At 38.1% G+C, this 16,757-nt stretch overlaps 1 protein-coding gene across 2 annotated transcripts in view; it reads right to left on the bottom strand.

Moving 5' to 3' along the window:
• The window catches only part of LOC149161781 (Tetratricopeptide repeat (TPR)-like superfamily protein), a 288,843-nt gene that overhangs the window by 113,892 nt on the left and 158,194 nt on the right, over positions 1 to 16,757 (bottom strand). For both annotated transcript variants that reach the window (XR_016261890.1, XM_089437040.1), the window contains exons 13-14: positions 6,902 to 6,976; positions 6,490 to 6,682 (exon numbers count right to left, since the gene is read on the bottom strand). Coding sequence is in view for 1 of the 2 variants with exons in the window: in XM_089437040.1 (XP_089293166.1) it covers positions 6,490 to 6,682; positions 6,902 to 6,976 (268 nt within the window). In the remaining variant the exon portion in view is untranslated. The remainder of the gene's footprint in view (positions 1 to 6,489; positions 6,683 to 6,901; positions 6,977 to 16,757) is intronic.

The raw sequence follows: 16,757 nt of genomic DNA, 5'->3' as shown, positions 1-16,757 counted from the left end.
TTATAGAGGTAGAAAAAAATACCTCCAGGCACAAACTGCCTCCTCAAGCTTGCTCCAAGAATCAGCTCCTCAATGCTACTCCAAATGGCTGCCCAAGAAGCTCCTCACTCCAGCTACAATGCTCCTCCAAGACTCCTCACTGCTGCTCCAAAACAAGCTCAAGAACTGCTCACTAATTCTCAAAGAAGACTCTCACTCAAATGCATAAGACTGCTGTGAGTGAATGAGAGCATTTGGGTGTGTTAAATAGGGTTTGGGAGGGGGAAATGGACCCCAAAAAACATTTAGCATATTATTATAACAGTTTGGAATCCATAACAATCATTAAACAATTCAAAAATCCCAAAAAAATGAATATTTTAATGCGGTTTACGTGTGCCTGGCCGTTCCCTTGTGACTCGGCCGAGTCATATCGGAACCGGCCGGGTTGGCCGAGTCATGGGTGACTCGGCCAACCGGACCGTTTCCAAGGCCGGGTCACTCCCTCCAGCTGCAACTCGGATCAACTCGGCCGTTTCGGTTTCGAAACGGCCGGTTTTTAAAACACTGGTCCAGTATGGATCCGAGGGGATCTGTCGTCGGATCTGCGGTTTGGAATTTCAGAACCATGGATCGGGTCGGCAAAGGCAGTTCTTGGAAATTCGAAACCATGTCGGCCTGATCTATTGTTCTGACTTTCCTAACCGCGGATCCGACAATGGATCCTCCCCGAATCTGCAGCGGACAGGGCACAAATCTGAAGGGAGACAGGTGGTTCCACAGGGTTCTAACTATTTTTTTATTTTTCTTTAACTTAAGTTGGGTTGGGGCTTCTCGAACATTCCCAAGGTGCTCCCTTGATGCTCCTTAGATGCTTCCTAGATGCTCCCTCATGGTAATGTTAAATTCTTAAAGTAAATTTTCCTTTATTTTTCATTTTCATCCTTTTACTTAAATTTTTAACATTGCCAAGAAATGATGACGCAGGTAAAACCAATTAATCCCACAATATGCATATAAAATGCATATTCTCATCTATCCCAGGAATCTCAATGACCTAACTGGTCAAACCTTCATAAGCTAAGGTTAAGGCCCTTTCATTTGTGATCTCATGCGAAAACATTTCATTAGACTTTCTATAGTCTAACCCTTCATCAATCTTTATATCGGGACTTTATAACTCAACCCTTCATCTAAAATTTAATCAATCCTTAAGTCCGCACATATATAACCAACCCCACTCTATAACTATGGTTATTCACGGACTTACCCATAAACTTCCTATCAGCGCTTTATTTCTATTATAATGTTTACATAATAGAAATATTCCACAACACACGTAAACCATACCTTTTTGCCTTCTCCTCGGTCTTCGCACATTACCTGATGCTTTCCTTTATCGCAATCGCAATCTTTCTCCACCGTTAGAACATGCCTTTGGAACTCTTGACTTGCGATATGCCACTGCCTTCCCCACCATTGATTTCATTCACCAAATCAACAGTTGTACTTCATTCACCAGATCAACGGTTGTACTTCTTCCCGATCAACAAACTTGCCCAACGCTTTATAATCATTGATCAAGATCTGCTTGATCCGACGGTCCACAATGATATCGGGTGGAACACTTACGCGACGTTTAACGTCTTTTCGAACCCGATGAGAATTATAAACACTCGATCTATAGAAGTTCGGGTCTGCCCTTGTCGTTAAAGCTCGATCTCTTTACAGCCCAATATCCATTGGATGACGAGGCTTTTAGATCCTACGATCTGCGGCCCTTCAACTAGCACACGGTTTATCCACTCACTTAATCCCACAGTTGACTATGATGTAAGCATTGACTTTGGCGATCGACGGTCAGGATTTACTATGGGACTTCAACTACGATCAAAGGAATTTGTTCTTTCCTACCCCCACTACTCTTTACTTTGGGTTTGTGTCGTTTCTTCAATGTCCTTCTGTGGACTCGACTTTCTTCAAGGTTTCGATCCTTCGTTGTTCCACCACAACTCTCTCCTTAACTTAACTCCACTCGCGCCTTTATGCTTTTTCACTTTCACTATAACTAAAGGCTTCCTCCAATGTATACAAAGCCAAAACACAGCTCTATGGTTCTCTCCTCGAACCTCTTGCTGACAACAATTCTACCCAACACTTCTTTTGCTGGAATTGTTCTCTAAGACAACTCTACCCACAATCGCAACTGTGGAGTTGCCTCAACAACTTCTACCCAACCGCAGTTGGAAGTTGTTCTGTTACTCTTCTCTGTGTTTCGTCTCCCTTCTGCACCTGCAACATAAGTTACACAGAATTACTCAAGATCATCTCAATTACTCAATACACACACATGAACTCCAAATCGAGTTGTTTGTATTAATAAACAAGTATTTACACAAGAGTCTCTCTCTCTGGCCTGATTTTTTGATCAGTGGCCTTTCTTCTCCTGCCCGTAGGCTTACAATCCGACTCTTGACTCACTAGCTACTCTCTAGCTACTCCTCTAACTACTGACTAACTAACTTGTTCTCGCCTTTTAGGCTTACCTTTATACAAAAAGGTTCTGTTGAACTAATTCTAGTTCAGATCCTTAATTTGCTGAACTAACTCCTGAAATTATTCTAAATCCACTTTTAACTCCTACTTATCCCTAAGATTCCTCTCTAGTTCCTCGAATCATGAGACCTATAAGAGTTACAATTGATTTCCAACTCTCTCATCATCATTAATCACTCATGTTCTCCTACACTTGAGACCATTTACAAATATCCTCACACTTATCTAATTAATTCCTACTTTAACCACTCAAAACATTAATAGTTACATACAAAGGAATCCAACTTCCTTGAAAACACAAGACACCCTATGTCTACTAAAATACAATGATAGTTTCGAGTCAATGCCCCTGCATCAAATGACTCGAGATGTTTGAGAGTGATCAGATTCATATGGAGAAAATAGAATTTCATATCCTATTAAAAATTCAGCAAACTTAACAATTTTGTGAAATTCGGGATCAATGGGATTGTGGCTTTTCATTAGATTATATCATGTATGAGGTATGTGATTAGCATTCAATCAAGAGCACCAAGCCCCATATGTACCCCTAGCGTTGGTGGTGTTAATTGTTGAACTCCTTTGTCATGCCCTTAGCAAAAAATTACCTTTCAATCAAGTCAAAATCATCAATCAAGCATGTTAAGCATTTTCTACCATATTTTAAGGCTTGCATTAGCTAGTTTGATCAAAAGTGGGCAATGTTGACTAATATACCTAGACAACCGAGGTAGACACAAAGGCTAGACAAGAGGAGAAGAATCTAGATTATAGATGGTTGATGCTTCTAAATGGTTGACGCTCGAATAATTAATCATTAATGTATAATGGATGCCATATCTATCTTGATTTATGTATAAATATGCATGCTTCCATATCTTCTACAACTATTTTGGTATTTTGGATATTTTTTAATATAATCCAAAATATATATATATAGTAAACACTTTGCTTCCTAGATTTTTGGAAAATGACGCTTTTGTGTCCCCGCTTCCAAAAAACGTCCCCACTTCGTGCAACATTGGTTCCGCTGCATTGTTAATGTTAATTTTCTCTCTATATAATTACTTATGAGGATATGGGGTGAATGTAATGTGAAATTGTTGAAAAAATTAAAAAAGCAATTATCTACAGCAAAGAATATTTAGCAGTGAAACAGGAATCGCCGATTTTGGCGATTAATCGCGAGTCATACTCGGGTCGGCAGTGAAAAGATCCGAGTCGAATCTCTGCGAGTCAAATCCGCGTACTCGCGAGTATGGGCATTATTTCGATTTTGCCGATTCCGTGTTTTCTTTTTTCTCCAGGTTGCAATGGTCGTGGAAAGCAGCAGTGCAGATTGAGTTAGCAGCTGCTCTTTACCATTGGTCATCATCTGTATAACTGTAACAAAGATGGGCAACAATTAGAATAAAATATCAAATAAGCCAACGCATCATTCCTGGAACAGAAGCACTGCTAATTTTATATTTTTTTCAGCAAGGGAGAAACGTAGTGATTCAAAAGTGAAAGACCGTTACAGAAATTGGAAACCCTAGGTTATATAATCAATCATCGTAGAAGTCGCGAGATTCCGCTAAATATTCGATCGATGATCACGCTCCACGCTAGATATTTTGATTGACGATGATGAAATTGCATTGCTATAGCTACACCCAGTTTTGCTAGATATCTCTGGTTGTACTGTTACACATTTAACGTATATTTATTTAGGAGTGAACGGAAGGCATTGTGTGACTGAGTTGCTTTGTCGGGTTCTCGTCAGCGTTATCTGTGTCGTCTTTGTAAACCACTCAAAATTGGGTCAAGCGAGAGTTTGTAAATGCAAGTTGGCCAGGTTGTCCCGTCTTAACAGCAACTTGTGTGAGGTTTTGTCTCATAGAAGATACCAGCTTTTACTTTATTTAATTTAATGTTTTTAAGTTCAAATCACTAGCGTCAATCATACAAATCAAATGAAATAGTTAGTAAAGATAACCATTAATCTATGATAACTCTAACTTATTTTATTATATATCTATATGGGTTAAAATTAAAAAATTACAAGAACAAAATTTTTAATCATGGAGTTTCAGTTTTACTTTATTATAGAGATTTTTAATGTGTAAATAGATTTTGTTACAATACTATGGGCCAATACTATGACTTATTAATATCACATGTTTCAAACAAAAAGCTCAAGATTTTTTATCAAAAAAATTCACTCCCACTTTATCATAAGTATTTTTCATAAGATCTCAAAAAAATTGCTGGAACTATTTTTCATAAGTATTCTCGATTTTTTGCCAATTTTTTCCCGATCCGATTAAAACTCTTTGCTCTTTTGCCTCGCCGATTTATTGCCGATTCCGAGTCTGGTAACATTGATATTTAGCCCTTAAAATTTAACAAACTTAGACACAACCAATACCAAGTGTAGGATAGCAATTAGGGATCCAGATAGCAATCAGGGATCCAGCACCACCAAAGGGAAAATGCCCCATACCCAGTTCAAAGTCCTAGTAACAAGTGACATTAACATCAGTATCACCAATACGAAACATACTTTTCATAACAGAGAGCTGTAAAAGGGTTCCTATTCAAATTACATGTCAGAAGCTTAGTTACATTATGAAGTACACACAGTAAAACAGAACCATACATGATGGGAGTTCTCAACAAGAATGGTCAACTTATTGGCTAGGCTCTCTTAAAAAATTAGCAACACAATGCTATATAACTAGTTTTACTAATAAGTCAGCAATTAAAGTCTCATTGACCAAAATTATTATGTAACGAAATTACATCTCTCTAAAGGGATTACATATCTCATATGGTCAACTTATTGGGTAGGCTCTCTTAAAAATTTAGCAACACAATTGAATACAATGCTATATAACTACTTTTACTAATAAATCAGCAATTAAGGTCTCATTGACCAAAATTAATATGTAACCAAATTAGATCTCTCTAAAGATATTACATATCTCATTCACTGCATGCATTAAATATACAATGTGGATCACCACCACAAGTGCTCAATATTCCACCAAGTTGCCAGGAAAAGGGGAAGTGGGAACAAGAAAATGTGTCAGAGGGATGTGTTGAGACACCCCATCAATTTTGGACAATGTCATGGAAAACATTGAGGTCCCTGACATAGGGGACCTTGTCTGAACCTAAAAGCCAAAAAAATTAGATATATGAGAAACAATGAGAAGTCGCAAACATAAACAATGAAAGCATGAGATAGATATTCACATCTATTTACAGTTTCGATTTCTTTTGGTTTTTCGAAAGCGTTGTGCAAAAAACATGAGCTGCATTATGGTATTCTCCACAAAAGGGAGATATCCTCCATGCCTCTCCATGAGTCTCCACAGAAGGGGGACATCAGGAAACATCCTCCATGCCTCTCCATGCATGTCCATGAGTATCTCCCACTGAGTTTCCCAATCCCAGAAATGTGAGAACTGTGGAGTACATTCCCCCACCCAGGAGAGCATGTCCCTTTGTAAGACTGGCTATTCTTAACACACACACACACAGAGTTTTCATTTTCAAGCTAAATGCCCAAGAAGCATCTTCACATCAGCTCAGTTTTGTAGCCATTTATTTCCTGTCGGATGCATAAGTAATAGCACTTTAGATCAGGCTATGTCAGCCTTGATAGACTACTGATGGTAGCAATCTTGAAATGTGTTACAGAGATCTAAGCTATCTTTCTGGACAGTACATGTGAAGAAGAAACCCTGCAGTTCAGTGCCTTAATACACATGCTGAATGTATCACATTCACTTTTAATGAAATGAATTGATCTGGAATTTTTCTTCAGAAAAAATACGAGGTTCTCCTATTCCCCATCCTGGTCATGGTTCGCAAAACGTGTAATGAAACCAATTGACAATATTCAAGTTACTTAACTATACAAATTAAATTTCCCAGGATGATTTTCGTGCAAATGAAATCACTTACTTTGGAGTAATTACAATGACGATAAGCCAGAAATGTAAGATCTGCTGCTTCTTTCATGTAATCTTCATGGAACTTTAGGTATTCTTTCATCATACTGTTTAATTCAAACCAAAGAGGCGATGACAACAAATGGGGAAAAATATGATGGGACATTGACTCTTGCATTATGTTCTTGATTTCCAAACTTCTGTACCTGGTAATAACAGTGATTCAATAAGGACCATAAAAGCTTGATATTAACAAGAGTCTACACATTAGTTTATTAAAACTAACAGAAATTACCACTCAAATAAAGATGCAGTGGCAATGCAACGTGTACATGTGCAAGACTGCTATGCAGCTTTGTAACAACTATAACAATGCAAGCTAACAAGATTGTACACATTAGTTTATTAGGATTTACTGAAATTACCATTCAAATGCTGAGGCAGTGGCAACCCAATATGTGTACAAGTGGACAAGCAGAAGCCTGTATTGCCAAATATATCTAACATAAACAATATGTGATTGTCAGACCATATATGTAGAAAAGAAATTTTCATTACAACATATACATAATCACATATTAACAACCAAAACATGAATATAGCCCCAAGAAAAAGTCAAAAATTTTCCTTTGAAGAGCATAAAAACAAGAGTCTCTTACATAAGCAGAATATAGAATATAAGTGATTACAACTGCCTTACCCAAATAGAACAGTATAGCTTTACTGAACAGAATTATATGAATCGCGAGATACAATACATATGAAAAGCAATATAATGTTCTCATTGGAAAGAAAAACACACAGTGAAGAATATCAATGAGAAACAAATAAGATGCTACTTTCAAAACGTTCCATAAGTCAATATCAAGCTCACCCATTCAAAGGCCCTTTTACACTTCAGAAAAAAGGTAAAAACCAATACTAAATGTATCTCAAACTAAAACAGAATAGAGTCAAAGAAAGAATAATTGCAGTTAATAAATATTCTATGTTGCATGAGTTTCTGGAATGTGGGAATGTTGGGAACTTGGGTACAGGTGTCAGGAACGGCTATAAGTTTCCCCAAAATTTACAGGAAACGGCTAATCAGGAGCGGTAATATTATATAATAAAAAGATAAAAAATATTTTTTAATTATATAATTTATATAAATCAAAATTAATATTGAAACAAAATATTCAAATATTAAAATCAATTTAACTATATAAATATAATCTCTCTTATATATAAATATATTCTTTGGGTGTCTATCTCCATGAGTCTCCTTTTCATATATATAAAATATTAAAATGACAAGTTCATAATCTGGTTTAAAAATACAAAGGAATAGTTTTACATATGTTTCTCTAGTTATTCTTAAGAGAAAAAAGCAAAGCAATTTTAATGTTTAAGCATTGACTACTACATACAATATGCACACAATCTTCTGCGATATATATACATAAACAGCAAAAGAAATACTCATCAGCATGACATCCCAGATATCACCCTTACATCGAGGTGCCACACGCTTCCTTAACCCATCAAGAGATTGCTCCAGTTTCTCAATTAAGGATATCGGTGTTAAGGATGTCTTTGGCATTTCTTCCTGCGAATGTTTCAACATAGGCTCATGTTTTGTGGGCAGTTCAGCATATTTCTCTACAGGCTTTGTATTCCCCAACCCCAGGGAACGTCGGAACTCCAAAAAAAAGTCTTCAAAGCTCCCGAAACTTTCCCCAGCTCCCATTGCAGCTCCCGCTGAAAAGGGAACATTCCCATACAGTTCCAAAGCTCCCGAGAGCACGGGAACCATTGGAACAGGTTTCCCACCTCTCGGAAGCGGTTCCCGTGTAACAGAGTAAATCATCAATTCTGTTGTTGCTCAAACTCTAGGTGAAGGAAAATTATGATCATACACAATAGAGCCAAGGGGCAGCTCTAGCCAAGCAACCCACTGTCACCATAGTGGTCTTGCCTCTTACATTTTGATCAAAGAAACACATCCTAGAACTAAGGGGGAATCCGTAAAGCCAAACTACGTCCAAGTTGTTGGAAGAAAAGCAATGGATGCTATAGGACTTGGTTCAACATAAACAGATAGGCTCATTTATCCTCATAGCAAACTCGAGAATACTAAGAGGATAAGACTTGGACATGATTTTGGTAATGCTTGCTTTGATCACCACTATAGCCTGCAATGCAATTTAAGTTAGATGCTGCAACCACCACAGTTAGTAATACTAATAACTCAAATCATATATCAACGGAGATGAACACCAATACATATCATAAATTTTAATGAGGAAGTGTCATTCATGCATCACAAAATCATTCAATGTCCTGGAATAATTCTACAATGGTTCTTTATTTCTCAACGACATTAAAACTGCCATCAACCCAGAAATGTGATCTACATAAGAAACATTCAACGACGAGGGATACCACAAGCCACGAAAGTAATTTCATACATCGCAATCACAACCAAAGCTATTACTTTGAGATGAGGTTAGATCAATCATAATTCGTCAGCAAACACATACCAACAGCACACCTCTAGTTTCAATGACCAGCGGCACCACAAACTAGCACATTGAATCTATATCAAGGTTCAAATATCACTGCAAACAAACGCTAAATGTTTTGAAGATAGTTGAGAATATTGTGATATCCAAACCTGGCTCACAAGTTAAATTTCCAAAATATTTGGAGTGCAACAAAGAAATCATTTAGTAATAATATATATATATATATATATATAGAATAACGTATGAGAATACGATATGCTGGAATACAATGAGGCCCCTTGTTATAAATATCTACACGGACTGCCTTTTCATACTAAGGGACATGTCTTTTTTATAAGACCTAAGTTGCACGAAACGTCGAAACATTTCGGAGTTTCTGAAATAGGAACGTTTAGAAATGCTACCTCCCAAAAATGGAAATGTCGGTCGAAACTTCAGCCGAAACGACATATACATATGTGTGTGTGTGTGTATATATATATATATATATATATATATATATAAGTGAATAACACATTATCTTGCAAGAAAAAGGGAATAAGACCCATAGATTACAATTTAGAAGGAAAAACAAGTCTATATTAACTCTCATAGATGATTACATGATGGTCAAGTTTCATCCAAGTTTCGAGGACGGGTACGTCCCGAAACGCCGAGCTCCTAGAAGTTTCGTGCAACATAGGATAAGACACATATTTATCAGTCGTATCGTACGCGGTTTCACAATTTCGAAATGCTAGACGGTATGGCTGGCGGAGTTTCAGCAGCCAAAAAGAAATTAAACCTTTTTTTAAAGCCTTTTTCGGCCATCTCAACTTGTGGAAAGAGGGCGTGGGCCCCCATCTAACACCAAAACACACTAATAAACCAATTTTTGTGTGGTTGTTAGCTAAATTTAATAATAAAAAAATTACAAATGGAATTCTCTAGAAGATGAGAAGAATAGAACTCTCTAGAAACCCTATGAGCCTCTTCTTTTCTTTAAAAAGGCACTCCATTTACTCATTTCTCACATATTGTTTTGCCAGAAGAGCTTCCTATAGCAGCGGCAAGGAGTTTATTTGTGTTTTGGAGTGTGGGCAGCAAGAGGAAGAGCATGGACAGCAGCTAATTGGGTGAGTTTTCATTTCCTAATTTTGCATCATTCATGGCTTCTAAAAGTAGTGTTTCAAGTAGCCCTAAATTGGGTGAGTTTTTCATTTTGTATTATTGTAATTTTGCAACAATCATGGCCTCTCAAAGTTGTGTTTCAAGTGCCCCTAAATCCACTCACGCAAGCAGACAGCAAGAATATTATCCTCTATGGAAGTATGTTACCAAAGTGAAGCAAATGGGTTCTAGTGGTACATGGGAATGGAAGTGAAAATTGTGCAAAAATGAAATGATCTTCAAGGGCTCTTACACAAGAGTGAAGGCTCGCATTTTGCATGAAGAGATAAAGGGTTTGATGTGTGTGCACATACCAAAAATGCAGAGGTGAGGGCTAGATTCAAGAAAGAGAACGATGATGCTCAAAAGGTTGAAGGATCAAAGAAGCAAAATTGGCATGGGCACTACCAATCCTCGCATATCTGATAACGTTGAGCCAAGGATTGTTCCGGAAGAAAGAAAGAGGAGGGCACTAGAAGTAGAAACAGAGTTATCAAAGCCATCAACTCCAATTCAAGACGGCAGATTGGTGAAAATGCTTGATACTCCAGGGAGAGAAGAAGTTGACTCAAGAGTGGCAAGGGAAATCTTTGCTTGTGGCATCCCCTTTAATGTGGTTCGATCCCCACATTGGCAAGATTTGGTGAGAGCGATTAACAAAGCTCCTCAAGGTTATAAGGGCCCAAACTATGAAAAAGTCAGAACAGTTTTGTTGAAGAAAGAGAGGCAACTTCTTGATGATGTTCTCAAACCAATTCGTAGCTCATGGGGTAGTACAGGGGTTTATATTATCTCAAATGGTTGGACTGATACAAGATGTAGGCCTTTGATTAATGGTATTGCATCATCACCAAAAGGAGCCATGTTCATCAAAGCTGAAAATTGTTTGGGTGAGATAAAGGATAGTAAGTTCATTGTTGATATTTTAATTTCTGCTATTGAACAAGTACAGTTAGAAAACGTGGTGCAAGTTATCACAGATAATGCACCTATCTGCAAAGTTGCAGGCTTGCTTGTTGAGAGTAGATACAATCACATATTTTCGACTCCTTGTATTGTCCATAATTTGAATCTAATTTTGGAAGAGATTGAGGCAAAAACAGAATGGCTTAAAGAGGTCGCAGGGTAGGCTAGGGAGATTATAAAATTCATCACCAACCACCACCAATCTCAAGCAATATACCGAGAATACTCCAAATTGGAGTTGTTGAAAGTTGCTAAGGCATTGTATGCCTCAAACTTCATCACATTGCGTTGCCTTGTTGATGTTAAAAATACATTAATGAGTATGGCGGTGGGGCCAACTTGGGGTGGATGGAGACAAGTAGATTCAGAGAAGGGAAGTATGGTGAGGAGTGAGGAGGGTGTTGGTTGATGAATATTGGTGGAGCAATATTGATTTCTTGCTCAAGTTCACATCGCCTGTATTTGATCTTCTTCAAGTTCCAAACACAGAGAAACCTTTCTTAGGAGAGGTTTATGATGGCATGGATACCATGGTTGAAACAACCGTGTAAATATTATTACACAGTGTTTTAGAATCTAGGACATTTCAAGTTAATATGATTCTTCTTATTGATGATAACTATTTGTGAAGTATTTTTAACTGTTCTTATTAGCACAATCTTTGCTTGTTATTATTAATAGAGTGTGTCTTCTCATTTCATCAAATAGTTACCAAAACAAAAGGGACAAGAACACAAGATGTTGGTTTTCTGCAAAGGCCAAAACCTCTCATTCTTTGAGAGGAAATCCCGCACACAATTCTTCTTATAGAGATTCCAATTGATGAATACCAAGACCATGACACTTGACCTATTTAGCCACTCCAAGACCAAGACACCAATCCTCTCCTTTGTCACTATTGAGATCATCATCATTGTTGCACCACTGAGGCCATCACTATTACACCACCAAAATATTCATTATTGATGCAACACCATTGTTGTACCTTCACCAAGGTCTTCATCATAACAACTAGATCATTGCACCATTGTTGCTCCTTCACTGAGATCTTCACCTTGTGACTATGTCTCCTTCAAGATTCATATCATAATTACGCTAAGATCATGACTGCACCTTGAAGTATGTCAAGGCTGTGTGTGCTATACCGAGATCATAATTGAGATCTTAACTTCCTCTGGAGGTATGCCAAGACAGAGTCTTCTCTTCCTGCACCGAGATCACCCTTGTCACAACTATGCCAAGACTATAACACTGTGACAGCCATCCGAAAGTGTCTCACTGTTTTTGCCATCCGAAATTTCAGAGGTGTATATGCAAAGATCTCAGGCATGTACCCATCCAAAAATCTCAAACTTTCTCTGTTGTACCCATCCGAAGTGACTTACTGTTTTGCCATCCGAAATTGCAGGGACATATGCTAAGATCTCACTATAATTACCACCAATATTTCAGAGGTATGTCGAGATCCTGAACCTTTCCTTTTGCGCAGACCCTAGGTGGGTATATATAGTGGTTTGTTCTCCATATTTAGCCAACATGAACCAACGAAGAGGTGTGTCATTTCAGGTGAGCCGGCAAGAGTGTGTTTAATTCCTTTTGCAAATCGACATTAAGAGGATTGTGCTTGTCTTTTTTGAGGGATTTTCTAGACACTAGGTTGACTCATATATATTTTACATATGCTCAAGAAGAGCTCTTCATACATGACATTGACTCTTTGACTCAATAATAAATCCTAAGGCTCACAATGGGAGCCACTAATAAATAAAACTCTTGCTCATGAAACCCATGCAGCAAGGAATACAAAAATAATTTTATTTCTTTTATTTCATCATTTACAAAGATCGTGTCATTATGAAGATCGAACCTAGTTACACTTTCTTCAACACTCTCTCTTAACCAGGGAGGTATTCATAATGGTACTTGGACATTCTCAATCTGAAGAATTTCTCATAAGAAGAATCGGATTGGTAACCCATCTGTATAGCATCATAGTAACTAACATTGTTTCCACATCATGGCCTTGACTGACAACTCTATCTCTCATCAGATCAGAGCACAACGTTGGTGAGAGCAATGACTATAGACACCTTCATCATTGTCTCTCAAGGTACATACCCACCTAGGTGTTCACTGAGTATGACCTTCTAGGACTATTCTTGTCTTGGTTTCCCAGCCCTCAAAGAATATCGGTCCTCTTGCCTACTCTTATCTTGGATGCCCTACATATCCTCAAAGAGCATCAAATGCCAGATGATTACCCAATCCTCCATTCTTTCTTCTCAAGTGAAGACAAGAATGTTGTGTCTATCTCTCCCTCTGAATTAGGGAGGATACATCGATCATGTGTCCACATTTCCCGTCATGGTCTTCACTAAGACTTATGGTTGTTAGTCCTAGTCTAGTGCATGACACATGAAATAGAAATACACAACTGTCACTCCTTCTTAATCAAGGGTCACCCAATCCAAGCTTCCTCTTGAACAGGAACATGTCAGAGCTCACTCTTAACAAGGGACTCTCCTCTTCATCAGTAGCTTCTTCTTCTTGGGTCCTTCAGCTACTTGATCAACTTCTTTCCTTGATGTCATGAAATTTAGTCAAGCTTCTTCCTTGTAGGGCATTAGCCATCCATCACTTTCCTTTCTAGTTCATCATGTCACTCCTTTCTTCATGGAAAGTGGCCTTCTTGATACATATCTGGAACCCTCGTCGTATGGCTACTTCTTCCTCATCATGTTTCTTTCAGGAATTTCCATCCACCACATGAATGCTAGTTGTACTTGTATTTACAACTCTTGTTCCAGTAGTCCTGCATGAACTCATCCAGATATTACTCAAGAAATCAAAACATAACATTAAATCAAATTGTACCTTTCAAGATGGCTCTTCATCATGACATCTTCCTGTAGGTATCAGCATCCTGCATACATGTTAACACATCTCCAAAGATATCCATTGTCAAGGGTCTTCATCTTTTTTAGAATTTCATCAGAGTCTTCATATCTTTCCGAGAAATTTCCTAGTCAAATCTTCTTGGTGTTTTGGATGTTGATCGCCTTCATCATGGTTGCATATCTCACGATCTCCTCCTTTCTCACACATTACATTTCCAAGAGCTTTCAATTAGAGTTTCTTAATTGTAGTCAACTACCTCATACTTCATATGAGGACATATTATGTTGATTTCATCTAGTGTGCCTTAGGCCTTCCTACATCCTTTCAGAGGAGGAGACCTTTTTTCTCTTGATCATGCTTCTCAAGATAGAAGTAATTATCCATGTTACCTGCAACCGTATGACATGACATTATAATATTAAACACAAGCATACATACTTCATTTACCTTTAGGTCATCTAGGCTTCTTCCCACATCTTCCTTGATTGAAAAGATCTTCAATCCCTAGATCTGCTTCATTTCTCATGTCATCACACCATCATCCCATCAATTCCATAAGTTGGAGTTCCTGATGAAACACTTGCTTCTTTTCTAGATTACTGAATTCTCCAATGAGGATTTCATCAGAGAACCTTAAGGATCTTGCATATCCCCATCCCGCAAATGTTTCCTTTTTGACTTGATGTATGATAAGCGTTGTCCTAGATGACATCTTTCTTTCCTTCAATGTTCAACGAGGTTCCCAAAATCTATATCCTTCATGTTTAACTGCCATGAATTATGTCCTTCATGATTGCCATGGTGATGTCACGAGCTCTTGTCTTTAATGCTTTCATGATGCCATGATGCATCTTATTATCATGGTCATATCTATAACACAAGATTTAGGAGCTTATGATAGGACACTTTCGTAAGGGACACCATCTCAATCATAGTAGAGATTTGTTACTCCCTCTTTCCTTGGCCCTTTCTTCAGCTTCCTCCATCTTTCTGGAGATATGAGCTTCTTTCCATCATCTCTCCATATCATTGAATCTTAGCTATACAATTTTGTTTTGTTTGAGGACCAACCTTCCCTTTCCTTCCTGCACATGTTTGAGTCCTTTAACCTTCAACACTTTTGCCCACAACTTGTCCTTTTCTATCTAGCATAGAGACCACAAGTTGTCAAATGAGGTAACCTTCTTGTTCATGGATATTTGTTACATTGCTTATTAGTTAATGATAATTATCTTCTTATCATCTCTCCCAGATCTCCCCATTGAGATCTCATGAAGATATTCCTTCATTCTTTGATACCTTCAATCAAGTCTAAGTGATATGACCTTCTTCACTATATTTCAAAGAGTATATCTTCTAGCATTACATATATCTCTTTTATGTCACCTTTCTTGCTACATAGGGAGGAGAGAGGAGAGGACCTTAAGAGTTCCCTCCCATGAATTCAAAGGAGACCTTGATATGTTCACTGACTTCTCTTATCTATGAAGATTATGATAATCCTCCTTATTCCATGCAAGGACCTTTGATGACCCATCCAACTTATAGATCTCCTTGCAACTACGAAATCATTTTACCAAATTGATTAAAGAATGAAAAGTACTTACTTGACAAGTGAAGATGAACTCTCCTACTTGATCGCTTTGATGATGGTTGAAGAAGATGTATTAGAGCTTCCTCTTGGATGATCTTCTTTCCGAAGAAAAAGTCTTTCTTCAATAGAAAAAGGTTGCTCCCTTTAATGAGGATGATTTGTTGCTTCTTCAAATGATCTTCTTCTAGTGCAAGGTGTTAAAATTGGCAACTAGGGCCAAACTCCATGTGGGTCATCTTATTAGTGAAAGCTGATATTTTTCTTGGATCCCTCTCATCAAGAGGTGTAGGATTGATCTAAAGATCATCCGATTCCGATAATTATTCATGGAGATATGAATTTATTTGTGTTATGGGACAATTCGTCAAGGTCGACCAGCAACCAAATAACCCCCTCTTGTGCTCTACGTTTTAGTATAAATAGAAGAGGACTTTAAGTCATTTGACACACACTCACTCTTGTGATCTCTCTTCATCCTGTTTTGGGTTTGATGAAGATGAGATCTAGAGGGAGTGCCCTAGGATATACGCTACCCTAAGATAACATGCCCTAGATCTAAATGCAGCTATGGAAGAAGCCTTATTGTTATCATGGAGAAACACCTACGTTGGCATGGAAATAAAGCCCTAACATTGAAGCCTCCTAAACGCAGTCATGGAACAAGGGTTCTAATGTTGTCATGCCCTAAACACAGAGAGACCTAAGCTCTGTCCTAAAGGAATCATGGCTGCAGCCTAACGTTGTCATGGTGATGACCCTATGGAGATGACCTTAACGCAGTCTCCTAGCCACAGCACTTAAGGTTTCCCTAGGCCGCAATCCATGAGGGTATATATGCAGCAAGAAGGGATTCATATCTAGCCCTAGCTGTTGTCCTATATTACCCTAGCCGCAGTCCTAAAGGGTGAGCTAAGACGCAGAGCGAGAGGCCTTAACCAGCAGCGTGTGAAGGCCTAATCCGAAGTTCTAAAGAGCCCTAATTGATGTTCAAAGCATGACCCTTATACACAGTCAAAGACTTCTATACGCTAGCAGAAAAATTAGTTTGTAAAGCTCTTATATGCAACAAGCAGAAGGAGCCTTTTGGTAATGAAAAGGGTCTCTATTCTAAGACCAAGAGTAGTGGAACTTCCAGCGTGGAAGAGAAGGACTATCATTGTTTAGAAG

This window comes from Pinus tabuliformis, chromosome 5_2, assembly GCF_031772625.1.
Source record: "Pinus tabuliformis cultivar Carrire ecotype Pingquan chromosome 5_2, CPIR1, whole genome shotgun sequence".
NCBI classification, from domain to species: Eukaryota; Viridiplantae; Streptophyta; class Pinopsida; order Pinales; family Pinaceae; genus Pinus; species Pinus tabuliformis.
The sequence above is the reverse complement of the archived record's forward strand: the minus strand, read 5'-3'. Positions and strand labels throughout refer to the sequence as shown.